An 18,228-nucleotide genomic window follows, 5' to 3' on the forward strand; every position below is an offset into this window, starting at 1 on the left:
GTGATGGGAAGGTCATGAAAGACACAATTGACAACCACCCGTTTGTTGCTTAAAGCCACAAAGAAATCCATACGGACTTCTCAGAAAAAAAAAGCCTGTAGCTGAAGAAAAAATTGTCCTGGTTTGCCGATCGAACCTCAGACCAACAACATTCAGTGGTGGTCACTCTACAAATTTACAAAATCAAGCCTTCCGACGCACAATTCGGAAGGCTGCCAAACATTCGGGAGTATCCCGGGCAAATTGGTAGAGTTGGCAGGCAGGCAAATGGGCATTCTTTTCATCGAATACGCTGTCAGCATATCGATAACTTTTGTTATGCAGAGAGCTTCTGGATTAGTTTTCAATTGTCCATGTAGAGCAGCACTGTAAGTAGAAGAGAAACATAGTTTGTAGGTGGCCAACACAGAACATGCCGACATTCTTTTAGGCAATTTTGATGGATTAGATGATAACGCTGGAGCTGCACGGCAAACACTGCCTCCGTCTTTAGCTATACTGGTTAACGCAACCGAGAAAATCTTGAGGCTGGTCAGGCATTTGGGTGTAGCATGGTGAAAGTTTAATAAATTCCATGGCTTTAGGCTCATCTTGGCCCAATTGGCGCAGCTGTTGCACCCCTGAATACGATTATGTTCTGGAGCAGGTAAAATACGGCTCTAGATTTGTACTGACCTGATGTAGGCGGCATGCTCGGGCCGTACAAAAATGAACAGGCAGACGCCGACCAACTGCGCCGAAGTGAGCAGCACGTATTTTTGTTTCTGGCTGATGGTCTTCTGGAGTTCTACCATCCACTCCTTCTGGCTGGAAGAGCTGTACAGTGTGGAGAGAAAAATAGCGAAATAAAAAATTGTATAAACGAAAGGCCAGCCAGAACATGGCTTAATGTGGGAGGGGGGGGGGGGGGGGATGTCCATTCCACGCTTTGGGACATTTCAAGTAGATTACGATGATGCAGTGTTCTATGACATAACAGACATGTAGTCAAAGAATGCCAAATTAGATCTTGAAACAAAATACTTGCACATACTAGAATCAGGTTTGCTAGTATAATGTTTAATCTAAGTTGAACATGCAATCTGCCACAGAGGAAGAGGCAAAACTCAGCCATTCGTGTTTGCACGTGACAAGAAGTCACTGTATTGAGGTAACAAAGCACTTGTACATTTTACAAGCTGTGTTTGCCTACAAGAGGCTACATCTTTGAGTAGTGGATAAGATCAGTGTGCAGCTACACAAAGCCAAACACTGCTGCACTTCCTCCTCTCTTCTAGCTCCCCCTGGTGCAGGTGAGTTTGCATTCTACCTAGCAAAAAAGTTTCTTATAGCTTTGTAGCCGGGCGGTTGAGTGTAATAGGGCATCCTTTAAACACGGAAGTGCAGAGAGGAAGTGTGTTTCACTAGAAGCATGCGCTGCCTTTCAGGTACAATGTGACATTTATTTGATATGATTACCAAAAGTGGCAAATGAGAAGAAAATTATCAGTGCTATCTTTTTGATGATGAATGCTAGTGCATACACCACTCCAATATGCCACGAATGTGCTCTAAGATCTCGAAATGGCCTCTTTTTTTTAAACAAAAACCAAATTTACTATCTACTCAAAAAGAGATAAGCCATAGCAGGCCTTACGGTATGAAGAACTTTATTTATAGATCCATAACAGACCTTCGAAAAAATAAACTTTGTAGTCAAATATATTAGGCTAACCTCGAGAAATCAACAACACGAACAGCAATCACTATTTTGTTCTTGCATCCTCATCATCATCAGCCTGACTACGTCCACTGCAGGACAAAGGCCTCTCCCATGTTCCGCCAGTTAACCCGGTCCTGTGCTTGCTGCTGCCAATTTATACCCGCAAACTTCTTAATCTTATCTGCCCACCTAACCTTCTGTCTCCCCCTAACCCGCTTGCCTTCTCTGGGAATCCAGTCAGTTACCCTTAATGACCAGCGGTTGTCCTGTCTACGCGCTACATGCCCGGCCCATGTCCATTTCCTCTTCTTTATTTCAACTATGATATCCTTAACCCCCGTTTGTCCCCTAATCCACTCTGCTCTCTTCTTGTCTCTTAAGGTTACACCTACCATTTTTCTTTCCATCGCTCGCGGCGTCGTCCTCAATTTAAGCTGAACCCTCTTTGTAAGTCTCCAGGTTTCTACTCCGTAGCAAAGTACCGGCAAGATACAGCTGTTATATACCTTCCTCTTGAGGGATAGTGGCAATCTACCTGTCATAATTTGAGAGTGCTTGCCAAATGTGCTCCACCCCATTCTTATTCTTCTAGTTACTTCAATCTCGTGGTTAGGCTCTGCGGTTATTACCTGCCCTAAGTAGACATAGTCTTTTACAACTTCAAGTGCACTATTACCTATCTCGAAGCGCTGCTCCTTTCCGAGGTTGTTGTACATTACTATCGTTTTCTGCAGATTAATTTTAAGACCAACCTTTCTGCTCTCCTTGTCTAACTCCGTAATCATGAGTTGCAATTCGTCCCCCGAGTTACTCAGCAATGCAATGTCATCGGCGAAGCGCAGGTTACCTACTAAGGTATTCTCCATTAACTCTTATCCCTAACTGTTCCCATTCTAGGCTTCTGAAAACCTCCTGTAAGCATGCGGTAAATAGCATTGGGAAGATTATGTCCCCCTGCCTTACACCCTTCTTGATTGGTATTCTGTTGCTTTCTTTATGAAGCACTATGGTAGCAGTTGATCCCCTGTAGATTTCTTCCAGAATGTTTATATATACTTCATCTACGCCCTGATTCCGCAGTGTCTGCATGACGGCTGATATTTCTACCGAATCAAACGCCTTCTCGTAATCTATGAAGGCTATGTATAGTGGTTGGTTATACTCTGAGCATTTCTCTATTACCTGATTGATAGTATGAATGTGGTCAATTGTTGAGTAGCCTGTTCGAAATCCTGCTTGTTCCTTTGGTTGATTGAATTCTAATGTTTTCTTTACTCTGTTAGCAATTACCATTGTAAATAGCTTGTATACTACAGAGAGCAAGCTGATCGGCCTGTCATTCTTCAAGTGCTCTTGCAACAAGCACCAAATTCGAAGCAATGAAAGAAAGTGGTCATGCAGTTAAAATATCAGGGGACCCTAAAGCTTCGCCTTTAGAAGTCGAACGCGATAGCGACATCTTGTTCCTAGTGCGTACTTCAAACACTTAGTGCACGAAACCTCTTCGAATTTGCTATGCACCCACAGTGTAGCCTTAAGAAAATAGGCGCAGTAGCATGAGTGCCTTTTGTAGTGGGTTACCGACTTTAAACCACAGTCATAATAATATCATGTTCTCAGGCCCAATGGAAATGGGCGCTTGTAACACGCATTATTACTGTAATATTTCATGTTGTATTGTGAAGCGTGTATACAGGGTGCGTGTGTTTGTAAAGCATGCGTTACTTTCACTGTATTTCCAAGCAGAGAAAGTTTATTCACTGTATTCACAAGCAGACGCATGGCTGCGTGGTAGAACATCCGCTTGCCACGCAAACGATCCGAGTTCCATCCCCACTTGGATCCAGGATTTTAAAATTTTATTTGCATCCTTCTCGATCTTTAAGTCACGCATAAGGTGATCATTTTTCGCTCACAACCAACCATGCTGATACGAGAATTTATGCGAAACGAGTACGTTAAAAGTGTGGCAGCTTGGGCTAGTTGGTATGTCATGACGATAGTTATAGCGCGAGAACAAAATGACGACACAGAGACAAGAAGGACACGAAGGACACGAGCGCTCGTGTCCTTCGTGTCCTTCTTGTCTCTGTGTCGTCATTTTGTTCTTGCACTATAACTATCGAGTACGTTAAAGCTTCCTCACCTCGCATTAACGATGTTCTGTGCATTCAGGTCAACGATTTCCTGAAAGCCGATGGCATAAATGTCGGCCAGCGTGGTGTCAACTTGGTGGCTGACATCCACGAGGGCTGGGAGGAAAAAACAACAACAGAGCAAGCGCATTACATCACTAAAGAACAGACAGCACGAAAGCTGGAACTGTTAACTGCACCTCGAAGGTGCAGGTACCAAGAAACTTCTGCTCTAACCTTCCGTGTACTGCTGACAAGTATGGTTGTCATAAGCACCTTTTGCAAGTGCAGTTGATATTTGCATCAGTAAATCCAGCGAGTACATGGTGGCTACAGAAGTGACACGCAAGGCATCCCGCTATTTATGACAGCAACTGAAAACTCTGAAAATGAACTAACTGATTTTGCTGGCATAGATAGCTTCATGTTGAAGCCACACATAGCAAAAGAAGCAGTTGACCATTTCCTATTTCTTTAAAAGGTCTAATCAGCAGTAAATGACCAATAAACTTGAAGACCTCATGCCTCTGAGTTCTCTTTATTTTGTGTATAAAGGGTTTAAATATACCTAAATTTAAGAAATATTGTTACGGTGCATCATCGACAGGAGCAAGCGTGGCACTTAGCGAAGATGAAGAAGACGCCTGTGCGTTAGGCGCTTGCACGAGAGGCAACTCAGACATCTTGTTCGGCTGCCGACTCTCGGTGGACGCTGTCCTGTAAGCCAAGACCTCGCTCCGTCACATTTGGTGGAAGCGTGCTGGGTAACCACCTCGCAACGGAACTTCGCAGCGGCCGACGTTTGAAGGGTCATTCCACAACGATGACGGAGAGTACGGCGTCTGCATCTGCTCCTGGTGTTCCTGCGGCCGGAGATGATGCGGTAACTACATCTCCTTCTGCGACCACAACCTTTGTGCTCGAACCCCCGCGGGATCCTGGCACGTTCAGCGGTTCCGGCGATCCAGATGAAGTTGACGTTGAAGATTGGCTGGCAGAGTACGAACGTGTGAGTACTCGATACCGATGGGGCCCGACTCTTATGCTGGCAAACCTGTTATTCTATCTTAGGGGAACCGCCAAATCGTGGTATGAGAACCATGAAACAGAACTTGTGAGTTGGGCAGTGTGCAGGGAGAAAATGCTAGACCTGTTCGGAAAGCCGATTGGAAGAAAAATGGCCGCGAACAAAATGCTCGCGTCTCGGGCGCAGACCTCGACCGAGTCTTACGTCTCCTATATAGAAGATGTGTTGTCGTTGTGTCGCAAAGCCAATGCCGATATGCCGGAGGCTGACAAGGTCGGGCATATTCTTAAGGGGATTGCGGATGACGCATTCAACCTCCTCATCTGCAAAAATTTTTCTACAGTGGACGCCATTATAAAAGAATGTCGGCGCTTTGAGCAAGCGAAGAGCCGGCGGATTAACAGCGTGTTCACCCGCCTTCCGAATACGGCTGCAACATCATCTTGCGAAGACCGTGCAAGAACACAGCCACCACCTCTAGATTCATCAGATCAGGTGACCCGAATTGTACGGCGCGAACTTGAAGCCATTGCCTCTGCTCCGGCTCACACCGCTGCAAGTGACACCACCCCACTCACTGCTAACATGGTTCAAGCCATCGTCCGCCAAGAACTTGCCAGCATAGGTATTCCCTCGGTGTGCGCTTTGCCCAGCCCGCAGCGAGCTTCATGGCGTCCACCCTCGTCCTATCGCGAGCAGCAGTTCACGGCCCGATCTCGCGACCCTGCGGCGTGGAGAACCGTCGACAATCGACCAATTTGTTTTCATTGCCACCGTATCGGTCATGTCGTCCGTTACTGCAATTACCGCTGGTCCTCGCCACCTCGGACTTCATCTCAACCTCACTACCGACAGGACAGCACCCGCTTCGCGTCTGCCGTGCAGCCTTCTCCGCAAAACAACTACCGAAGGTTCAACAGCCGATCTCCGTCACCGCATGGTCATCAGTCGCGTTCGCCTCCAGGACGTCGCCAGTCGTCTCGCTCACCGCAGACTCGCAGGCCGTCATCTCCATTCAACCCCGCTCCTGCCTACCCGGAAAACTAAACGGTGCAGCGCCCGGAGGTGACGCTGCATCTTCGACTCCCTCCACAAATCCTCTCTTGACGCTTCCGACGAGACAAAATTTGTTAGACGTTGCCGTTGACGGTGCGCCTATTTCTGCCCTTATAGATACTGGAGCGCACATTTCTGTAATGAGTGCGAACCTTCGCCGACGCCTACATAAAGTGCTCACGCCTGCCGCTTCCCACAAACTTCGTGTCGCTGATGGGAGGACCCCTGATGTTCAAGGGATGTGCACGGCCCGTGTGTCCATTGCTGGTCATCCTACATTAGTTCAGTTTGCCGTCATTGAAATGTGTCCTCATGACCTAATACTTGGTTTGGACTTCCTGTCACGTCATTCTGCGCTCATTGATTGTGCCACTGGTGCTCTTCAGCTTGAACTGCCGCAGTTTGCCGATTTTCCAGCAGACTATTCTCCCCGTTTACGCTCTCGTCACCACGTTCGCTTGCCCCTGCAAGCTGCTACATATGTCACTTTGTCGTGCTCACGTCATGTGCCCGACGGTGACTACCTCGTCACTCCTATAGTCGACGTACTGATGGCCCGAGACGTCGCCCTTGCTCACACTGTTGTCGCCGTCGCTAATAATACAGTGGTTATACCACTACTCAACGTGAGTCTCTTGACTCAAGTTATTCCGCAAGACATGTCTTTGGCCACCCTATCTCCACTTGACAGCTGCAACGTTACTGGTTTGGACACCGGTACTACATCCCCCTGTCTTGGCCGCAATTACACTCTGCCTGCAGATGACATTAACAAGATGATTGCTCCCGACCTCACTGCAGTGCAAGCTGCCAGCCTCCGTAGTCTGCTAACATCATATAGAGACGTTTTCGACTTTGACCACCGCCCTCTCAGCCAAACAACTGCAGTGACTCACCGGATCAACACTGGTAATGCCAGTCCTATACGGCGGCGTCCATATCGCGTATCTCACAAGGAACGCCAAGTAATTCAAAATGAAGTGGATAAAATGATTACTAAAGACGTAATAGAACCCTCATCCAGCCCCTGGGCCTCCCCAGTCGTGCTCGTTCAGAAGAAAGATGGCAGCTGGCGCTTTTGCGTGGACTATCGCCATTTAAACAAAGTGACCCACAAAGATGTCTACCCTTTGCCTCGGATTGATGACGCCCTCGATTGCCTCCATGGTGCCCAATACTTTTCTTCTATCGACCTTCGATCCGGCTATTGGCAAATTTCCGTCGACCCCATGGATCGTGAAAAAACCGCTTTCGTTACGCCCGACGGCCTCTACCAGTTCAAAGTCATGCCGTTGGGACTGTGTAATGCGCCGGCAACTTTCGAGCGCATGATGGACTCCCTTCTCCGAGGATATAAGTGGTCCATCTGCTTATGTTATTTAGACGATGTCATCGTCTTTTCGCCCACCTTTGACAGCCATATAACACGTCTGTCAGCTGTTCTGGACGTTTTTCGAAGAGCTACTCTCCAGCTCAATTCTGCAAAATGCCATTTCGGACGTCGCCAAATCACCATACTCGGCCACCTTGTCAGTGCCGATGGTGTTCAACCAGATCCCGAAAAGGTGCGAGCAGTACAACAATTTACTGAACCACGCTCAACCAAGAACGTCCGAAGTTTTGTAGGGCTATGTTCCTATTTTCGTCGATTTGTCCGCAACTTCGCCGACATCGCTCGACCGCTTACTGATCTCTTAAAGAAGGACGTTCCCTTCGCATGGGGTATAGAGCAAGCGGACGCCTTTTCGGCTCTTATCCATCTGCTGACTACGCCACCAGTACTGGCCCATTTCGACCCAGCATCACCTACAGAGCTTCGGACCGATGCCAGTGGCCATGGAATTGGAGCGGTCCTTGGCCAACGACAGCACGGGAAGGACCGCGTGATTGCTTACGCCAGTCGTCTTCTTTCACCTGCCGAACGGAAGTTCTCCATCACTGAGCGTGAATGCCTAGCTTTAGTGTGGGCCGTGGCGAAATTCAGGCCTTACCTGTATGGCCGAACTTTTTCCGTTGTTACGGACCATCACGCTCTTTGCTGGCTGTCATCGCTAAAGGACCCATCTGGACGTCTTGGTCGCTGGGCGCTCCGTCTGCAAGAATACTCATTCGTGGTCCACTACAAGTCGGGACGCCTCCACACAGACGCAGACTGTTTGTCACGTTATCCGGTTGAAACGCCCGACTTGACAGACCTTGATTCAGACCCCTGCGTTCTCTCCATCCACGCTTTGGGTGATATCTCCACCGAACAACGACGTGACCCGTCGTTACTCTCCATTATCGAGCGTCTGACCTCTGCTCCGACAGACCCTTCCGTTCGCCTGTTCGAACTGCACGACAACATTCTGTACCGTCGCAGCTTCAACGCTGATGGCCCGGAATTACTACTCGTGCTTCCCCATCACCTGCGTACCAGCGTTCTCGAACAACTACATGACGTACCTACAGCCGGTCACCTAGGCGTCTCTCGTACCTACGATCGTGTGCGACGTCGCTTTTTCTGGCCCGGACTGTATCGTTCTGTGGTTCGCTACGTCACTGCTTGCGACCGCTGCCAACGCCGCAAGCGCCCCTCTGTGCTACCGTCTGGCCTCCTACAGCCCATTGACATACCAACGGAACCATTCTTCCGTGTTGGCCTTGACCTGTTGGGCCCGTTTCCTACGTCCACCTCCGGAAATAAATGGGTTGCAGTCGCCACAGACTACGCCACACGCTTTGCCATCACTAAAGCACTGCCGACAAGCTGTTCCACTGACATCGCTGACTTTCTCTTGTATGAAGTCATTCTTCATCACGGCGCTCCGCGGCAGCTGCTTACTGATCGAGGAAGGTACTTTCTTTCACGTGTTGTGGATGATATTCTCCGCGCCTGCTCCACTGAGCACAAGCTTACCACCGCTTATCATCCACAGACAAATGGATTGACCGAGCGTCTGAACCGAACGCTGACGCAGATGCTGTCAATGTACGTTTCGCCAGATCACCGTGACTGGGACAAAGCACTCCCCTTTGTCACGTTCGCGTACAATTCTTCACGGCACGACACAGCTAGTTATTCGCCGTTTTATTTGCTATTTGGCCGACATCCAGCATTACCATTTGACACGCTCCTTCCTTCGGCTGCCCCCTTGTCTACTGAGTACGCCAGCGATGTCGTTTCTCGAGCCCATGCAGCCCGTCAGCTTGCCCGTGATCGGCTGCACTTGTCGCAAGCGCAGCAAAAAGACCGCTATGACAGTCGCCACCAAAGCGTGCACTTCTCGCCGGGGTCTCTGGTACTTCTCTGGACACCAAACCGCTAAGTCGGCTTATCAGAGAAGCTACTATCACACTACCATGGCCCCTACAAAGTGTTACGGCAACTTAGTGACGTGAGCTACGAGATCGCACCCCTAAACAATGCCTTTTCGACCACCTCACTCCAGACAGACGTTGTACACGTTTCCAGACTGAAACCGTATCACCCTCCTCGTTCGTCACCGCCGTACTAAGCGCCGTGACGGCGCTTCCGCCGCAGGGGAGTGATGTTACGGTGCATCATCGACAGGAGCAAGCGTGGCACTTAGCGAAGATGAAGAAGACGCCTGTGCGTTAGGCGCTTGCACGAGAGGCAACTCAGACATCTTGTTCGGCTGCCGACTCTCGGTGGACGCTGTCCTGTAAGCCAAGACCTCGCTCCGTCACAATATGATTAAAATCATCGTCTAATCATGCGTGCTGTTACAATAGAGTTTTCTAAATATACACTAGAGGGAACTCTGGCACTAGTGTCTATGGGAGCTGCAACGCATAGCGCTTCAGCGAGCATGGGAATTATGGGTATGACATGTATTTGCCTAGTCTTCGTGCTTTACATTCATTCTGGCTTTGCGTGGCTTGAAGCTGGTCTGTCACGAAACAGCAATTGGCAAATGTTCAGCAGTTAAGCTTTACCACCTTAATCTTTTAGGCTTACCACGTCAAATCGGGTCATGAAGTCAAAAACAGTTTGACTTTTTTTTTTTTCGGAAGAAAACCAAAACGCAGCAATAAACCAAGCCAAAAGTGTGTTTGCCCCCTACATGCACAAAGACTACTCAAATCCATGTCATACCCATAATTCTCGTGGTCGCTGAACGATCGCAGCGCCAGTGTCCCCTCTAGTTAATTTTAGGAAACTCTATGGGCGAAAGGTCACAAGAATCTGAATATGAACATCAGCCAACTACCACAAGCTTGCTTGTTCGTTTTTCTGCACTAAGCGGACTCACCGCATCCGCCGCCAACTGCGCTATTGTCGACGAGCCAGTCCGACATGGGGTGGTTGCGGAAGACGACACTGTTGAAGTGCTTCCCGCCATTGACGTTCCACGTGGCCACTGTTACGCGGACCTTGAGGGGAATTGTGTATTCCAGCTGCCGGCTGCACATGGCCCTCAAAACACTGGGGGGTACTGGAAGCACACAACACATAGTACCATTGTCGAGGGGTTCATCTCAAGAGACACTAGAGAGAAAAACAAGTTTTCTCACATCAGTACACTACTCTTCCACGAAAACAAAAACACAACGCTTGCCCCCAAGACGCTTTATTAGCAATAAGAAACCACATTAAAAAAAATGTGGGCGGCGACATCTCACTGAGATTCTCGCACCAGTCACCCTGAAGTAAATTTTGACGTCATCTACTGAGGCCTATAATTTTCCTAATTGGTAAAATTAAAGTGCATAGCCTACAGAGAGAGCCAGACACTTGACAAACCAAGTTTTGAAGAAAGCTCGTTGAGCTAATGTGGCCAAAATATGAAAAAGCGCTTTGAAATTCGTGACGTCACCAGTGGAGATTCTCGTAGAAAACTTAAAAGTAAACTTTTTGACATTGATTTGGTCGTCTATTATTGAACCACGGTGGTGAAATTAAGAACACTAGAGTTTTCAGAGTATACATATAACTCGAAAGGCACATCATTATATGGTGGCATTTGTGCAGTTATAGTGGTAGTACTAGGCACTTACCGTATCTTCTCATGTATAACCCAACCCAAATTACATTGCACACCACGAACTACAAGGTGCGACAAAATTTTGAAAAGGAAACATCCCTGCGTATCAACCAAGCTATTCAACTGACAACTGTACATACCAACTTGATGCTACAATGAAAATGACCGCGCTAACTACCATAATTATTTGAATCTAGACCGACAATTTTTTTCAGATTTCTTTGCATCAAACTTCAAGGTCGGCTTAGATTCGAGAATTTTGAAAAACATGCCATTTTTCACTAAAAAAAGTGGTGCACAACTAGCACCTCCTAGACAGTATTATAGCTGTTAGTAGCTAAGTTAACACCTGGCTGCCATATTGATCTTTGTAGTGAATGTTGAGGCGTGTCGTTTGTCATTTTGAGTCGCGCTTCGAGTGGTTTGTGTGTGGCGTAGCTCAATGGCGCAAAACAGGCGGTGCCGCTTATAAAATGAAAATTGTCATAGCCACGGAGACGTTGTCCGACGTTGAAGCCGGGTGGGACTTTGGAGCGGATAAAAAAAAAGGTGTGCCACTGAAGGGCCTGCAGCGTGACACAACCCTGAACTTTTGATTGTGCACTCTTTTAAGAAGTGCGGCATATCCAATGCGCTTGACGGCACCGAGTATTGCACACTGTTTGAAGACAGCGACAAAGAAGTTCGTGACAAGGGAAGCAACAATAACAACAGGGAATAAGCGCGATATCGAACTAGAAGCAGCAAAATAAAAAAACAATGTCAAAGAAACACACACAGGCTGTATGTTTCTCCAGTTATTTGCATTAGGAACCAACTGCTTTGTTTCATCTTCATGTTTCATATATGTTTTCTCTTTGCGAACTCCATCTTCGCTGTTTCGTTCGGCCTACGTTTGAGGCAAGTTTTTTTTGGGGGGGGGGGCTTTGGACTTTAGGGGGGTCGGCTTAGAATTCGTGTCAGCCTTGATTAGAGTAAATACGGTACGCTCATAAATAGGAAAAACTTTCTTCTCACTAGATTAAAATCTTTAGTGAATTGCGCCAGTTATCACGTAAGGTAAGTTTTAGCCGTCATTGTCACTGTCATGATCTCTGCATTGCTATGAAGCCACCTTGTAAACTAAAACTAAAAGTTGCATATAACTCATACCCTGACTTTACCTCTGAATTTTCTGCATCTTTTGTATGGTCTATATGCTAGAAAATATGGTAATCTTTGACACCGTTACACAAACAAGGTATGGAGACGTACCCACGTGAAGCAAGGTTAAAGAACCCCTGACACCAAATTTGGAAACTCGAGATACTTGTGTTGTTTGAGAGTCCTGTATACTGATTATTCGAGATGAGCATTGCTTGTGAGATATTTTATAACATTTTAAAGTAAGGGTGCGTGCTCGTCTGAGTATTCAGATGCGATCAACATTTCCCGTAGTTTGACGTCAACAGGGGGCTCCCTCGTGAAGAGATCAAGCAAGTATTGTTTGCGTTAAAGAACATTTACGAGGTGCGCTTAATACCCAAGCTGGCATCCAGCAAGGACTATTGTTCTTCACCCCTCCCTTTCTGTTGTCCAACTGCCCTCAAGGTGGTTTTGGCTGCTTACACCAGGAACGCTTTTTTTTTTTTTCTGATGGGGACACGCTCAAGGCGCTCATCATTTCATTCTTCACCCCCCATAGCTCTCCCTATTTGAAAACAGCGCGTTCAGCGTCACCGAAGCTTGAGCGCACATAGTCTCAGGCCTTGCTGTGGGGCACTAGTTTCTTATCGTATTTAGGCGGGTATTTTGAACTGATGCATAATTAGTTTAAAAAAAAAAAAGATGCTAGCATAGAATATACTATGCGTTAGAGCATTTACGATTCAATTTGGCATTAACATACGCAAAGCTACAAATCACAGTAAAAAAGTTGCAAACAAAACTTTCTTTGTCAGCAGTCCTTTAAAAGTGAAGAGAGGAAACAAAAGAAAAAAAATTGCTGCCAGTTCCACGCTGTGAAAACTGTCGCACGGCAAAGCTGTAAGCCCATGAGCGTATGTGACTGTACTCGTGACATGAGCGGCGGCAGCGGCGACTACTACTACTACTACTACTACTACTACTACTACTACTACTACTACTACTACTACTAAAACGACGACAGCACAGGGTGGACTAAAAGTTTCACTGTAACATGCATTGCTCCTCTGGACAAAATGTCGACTCACGGTGCAGCATGGCAGTGGGCAGTAGGGCCCGCGCCCTGTCGGCTAGCTCGCTGCACATAGCGCTGCCCAGCACCAGCACGTCGATGGCCTCTTGCTTGCTACTGTCCAGCAGGTTGTTCTGTATGGTGCGCACCATCGAACGGGAGCCGTCCTTCAGCTGCGCAATATCAAAACGACGTGTAATCTTTCTTCTTCTTCAGTAGTAAACGAATACTTTTCAGCTACAAGCAAATGCCACGGAAATCAAATTTCGTGCCAAAAAACTCAGGCACAAGTTTGAAGGGTTAGGTAGTTAGACTTTACAGTCAAATCTGGAAACAAACGAGCATGGCGGTAATGAGCTGAAAGATGCCGTAATGTAAACGAGTCTCGAATGTTTATCCCCAGCAGCAACACGTAAGGAGAGCAAGCCTGGGAAGCGCACGCTTGTGTCAAACGTCGGATGCAATGAAGGCGTTGTTTTGTTTTTTTTCTTACATGATTTCATTATGAGGAGGTTCCAGCGAATGTCTGTCCTCTCCTGCGCGAGTCAGTTTACAGTAAAAATTTATGTCAAGCTTTGATCTTCCTCAGTACGAAAGGACAGATACAAAAATAAACCTATAAGTCACTGCGTACAATGCATATGTTTCTCTGCCTCACCCTAATAAGCAGTGCATTTTCTCTAAATAACATGCATCTGTATATATTCGAAGTGCTCCAATAATCTTACAAATATTACGGTATTCTAATTCACTTTGATTCAAATTTAAACTATTGAAAATTTCGAAGTATTTGAAAGGAATGAATAAGCATATATTTGTCCGTATATACCCCCTGTAAATGTGTTTTCACTGCAGTGAAGAAGTGCTATACTGTGGATACAGCTTTCCAAAAACAATTCACATTGCAAAGAAGGTTAAATGAACATAAACCACACATCAGTACATTATTTCATAGGCTTAAAAGCTTGTTGTATTGGCTTGTATGCTGTTAGTAAATTTTAACATGTAATGTATTTTATAGGCCACCACTTGCATTCTACCGAAAGTCAAATCCTAGTACTATTAAAAGCTGCTTCCACTTCAACTTCACTTTGAACCAAAGAGGATGACATTTGTACATACCTTGTTTCAGTTCTAAAGAATATTAGGCAGATTAGTTTGGACATGACATATATACAGACTATTATTTATTTATTTATTTACAGAATACTACCAACTCTCCACGAGGGTTATTAAAGGAGCGAAAAAATACAAACACTGTACAAGCAAGGTAAAGCAACGGCAACAAAAGAAGAATATGCAAGAATGAAATGCACACATGAGTAACAACATCTTATGTGCAAAAGTGTCACGATCACAGGAATTTCCAACGTATATGAGACACAAGCATAACAATACATTGACTAAAAAGACCAAGAGATTCAAAGAAATAAAGCATTAAAGTGTAAAAACTTAAAAGCACCAACATGAAATTATCAATACTTTCTAGATATTTCTGAAGTGTTGACTGTGCTACAGTAGCTGAATCCAGCCCATTCAATTTTCTATGAGATATATATCATTCGAATTCAATTCCAAATTATTTGATAAATCGTTATTTGTTCGAACAAAACATTTACTATTTGCACAAACCTACTAAACACGTTAAACAAGCATACTCAGTTTCGCAAACAGGGTGAAAACGTGACAAAGGCTATGAGCGTGCAAGACAAAGCCACAGACTTCCGAAAGAGGTTGATTGCGCAGAGGGCCAGCGTAGTGTTTGGCCTTATTCTGTGCTCCGTTTTCACAATACGTTGGTTGCATCACAATCCTGTGGTTGCATCCAAACACACCAGCTCACCTTAGATTTTCCTTCCAAGGCACCCGTGCCAGCATAGATCTTGCTGACCTGGTCGCCGTTCTGGACCCACATCTGGCGAAAGACTTCCACGAACCTGGACACCACCTGCTGCTTGTCCTGAAGACCTAGGCAGGCTATCTGGCTTTCCAGAACCTGCACAGGGATGTGGGCATATGCTTGATGATGTGCCGTGCCGTACAAGAGACGTCAACAAAGGAACGTGAAATGCTGTAAACACTATATATATATATATATATATATATATATATATATATATATATATATATATATATATATATATATATATATATATATATATATATATATATATATATATATATATATATATATATATATATACACATATACATATTTGAGCAAGAAGTGTATACTTAAAGGCTCGTTTTTTTGTGTTTAGATGCAATATTAATGAGATCAAACGGACAATAATACCAAGAAAAGTATAGGGGAAGTTATTAGGCCAATTGTAATGTTAATGTGAGGAAACAAAAGTCGGTGAAAAGATAACTTGCCGTGGGCAGGATCCGAACCTGCGATATATATATATATATATATATATATATATATATATATATATATATATATATATATATATATATATATATATATATATATATATATAAACTTGTGTATGGGCTGAACAACATTTCTCTCATTTTTAAAGACAATAGTCTTTCTTGGGATACTTCGCAGAAATTTCGGTCTGTTTGTCCAACGATTCAGCTTCGCAGCTAGAGTTTCAAGCCTGCGCTCGATGAACACTCATCTTGACAAGGTGACTGCATTCAGACTTGGGAGTATTGTCAAAAAAAAGCAACTACTACGCATATTTAAGGTGCAACATCAATATGCAAGTATTAGGTAGTGCGTTTCTTCATTTAGAAAATCCACAGACATGTAATTCTCTTTAAAGACCGCAGTGCTGACAATGCGACGCTATGAACAAAACAGCTTCGCTTAAACGACACAGTGCTACCACCTACCAGTTGCTCTGCGTTCTAAAGTACTTTCATTTCCTAAACATCACTGCCTGATGGTGCCCATATCTCACACAGCCTAAAGCCCCTCGCAGCGTAGGGTGCCTCAACATTCTCCTCACTTGCCTCCTCCTAGGTGAGAGACGCGGGCGAAGAGAACAGCAAGGCACTCTCGCCTGCAGACAGAAGACTATTGTCACGCCCTTTACAGTGAAACATGCAGATACATGACCAATTTTACTCTTCTTCTTTTGTGATTTTGACATAGTATGGCCCTTACAGAAGAGTGGGCATTCTGGTCCTATTTTTTCTTGACTCTATAGGAGTATGAAATTAGCGGTAATCTTACATTCCTGCCTACCACCCGAAAATCGAATTGTATAATTTAGATAGCTTGGTTTTGTTTGTCCCTTTAGACACATGAGGCACTTGGCAATTAGCCCTTGCGTGCCCTGCCACTACAGCTTATACTTGGTTCACGAGCACATCCACGGACCATGCTATCTGTCACGAATTCCCGCTTCCTAACCATGTCAATTGTCTGGAAATAGGAATTTCCGTTCATGGCATGGTAAATTCCCGTCAATATAAAGCTCTTCGCAACCTCTACCAATGGCACCGCTTGCCACACGCCGAGGGCCCACGAACATAATAGTCGCAGTAATTATTTATAAAATCATCTAGCAGGTGCGATTTCGCTCCAAATTTCATGTTCGACATTCGGGGTAGCTAAGATCGCAGTGAGACCTACATCGTGCAAAGGTTTGAACAGTACTAAACGAAATTTCATATCGCAAAACATGATTGCACACTTCAAAGATGCCTATTACACGCTTGGCGAACCACAACTTCTGCAAATTAAAAAATTGTGGGCTTGCTCCCCAGCAGCAGAAAGTTGTTCTTATTCACCCACTTTCACTTCACCGTATCTCATAATTACTAGATTTAAATTTAAAAGCCCAAACAATTTTCAATATGCCTTTCATGAATTCATTTTCAGTTTACTTTATATGGTGACTGATGAACATTGCAAAGTGAAAACAAAAACAAAAAAAAAAGAGGAAAGATACCACAAGCGCTGACCTCAAACTTGGCTTAGGCTCAGGTCAGCACAAGTTTTACTATATGTTATTTTAGTTTTTTTTTATATTTCAATGTTCATAAATTGCAATGCAATTACCCAACATGCCACTGTTCATATTGTTACGTGGAAAACGTACATGCATAGCAAGTACAGGTCCCTTGACGGACTCATTTTATTTTGTTTGTGAACTGGGGTAATAAGGTGTGCAACTCGGCAGGCAGATATATCCGCAGTTTATGTTACAATAAAATGCAGAGCACTTTAAATATCTATATTTTACTGTGGTACCCAATGGGTGATCCTTTCAACATGCCAAAGACAATGGTGGCAAGAGAGTGACACGATTGTACAAAAGATTGTACGAATGTTTTACAATGAAAAAACCACAGCAAACATTGTAGACTGCATGAACTTACCTCAAGGCCAATAAAAGTCTGTACACAATTTGTTCTGTCAAGACAGTCGAGGCAGTTTGTGCGAAATGTACCAGTCTGTCGCCTGAAAAAAAAAAAAAGTACTTTCATTCATTTGTTACAGCAGTCATTTGCCACAAGGTCAGAGGTGCATAGGATCTCAATGTTGTATAGTAACAAAAAATGCAAGATTGCCTAACATGTAGCATATACATAATGTGTATTACATTATGTATTACATAACAAGCGTAATCCAATTATGACAGGCACGTCTCAATCTCCTGTTTCATAGCTGCATTTAAAACTGTTTTTTCCATGTTCTGTCCAATATGGAACTGTACAATATAAAAATTCTCACACATAAAGCACGCTACTATTAAATGTTGCCTACTTTGAACACCACCTTTTTTACAACCAAAACAAACAACATTTACACATGCCTTCTTTCAATTTTTTTTTTTGTGCAGGTAAGTTAAATTATGACAAGTATGTTCATTTTTCTTTATGATATGTGATATATACCAGGCTTGTGCGGATAGTGAACTTTAGGTTCGAAGCGTCGAAGTGAATAGTGAGCTTGGTTTGAATCAATTTTGAATGGTACATATCACATACTGAAAAAAAAGGCTAACCTACACAATATGTTTTAAACATTGAAACACAGCCTGTGAAAATGCCATTCTTTTGAGTTGAAACGAAGTAGCAACAACTTTGAATAGTAGTAACTTTTGCTAGAATGCAAGCTATAACCTGTTAAATTTAAATATGTTACGTTATAAAACTTA

At 44.6% G+C, this 18,228-nt stretch overlaps 1 protein-coding gene across 1 annotated transcript in view; it reads right to left on the reverse strand.

Moving 5' to 3' along the window:
* The window catches only part of Synj (synaptojanin), a 61,196-nt gene that overhangs the window by 28,502 nt on the left and 14,466 nt on the right, over positions 1-18,228 (reverse strand). Inside the window, exons 9-14 of the mRNA XM_037432447.2 lie at positions 17,447-17,528; positions 14,949-15,101; positions 13,122-13,278; positions 10,177-10,359; positions 3,849-3,954; positions 676-816 (exon numbers count right to left, since the gene is read on the reverse strand). Coding sequence (XP_037288344.2) covers positions 676-816; positions 3,849-3,954; positions 10,177-10,359; positions 13,122-13,278; positions 14,949-15,101; positions 17,447-17,528 — 822 coding nt within the window. The remainder of the gene's footprint in view (positions 1-675; positions 817-3,848; positions 3,955-10,176; positions 10,360-13,121; positions 13,279-14,948; positions 15,102-17,446; positions 17,529-18,228) is intronic.

Source organism: Rhipicephalus microplus, chromosome 10, assembly GCF_043290135.1.
Source record: "Rhipicephalus microplus isolate Deutch F79 chromosome 10, USDA_Rmic, whole genome shotgun sequence".
In the NCBI taxonomy this organism is placed as follows: domain Eukaryota; kingdom Metazoa; phylum Arthropoda; class Arachnida; order Ixodida; family Ixodidae; genus Rhipicephalus; species Rhipicephalus microplus.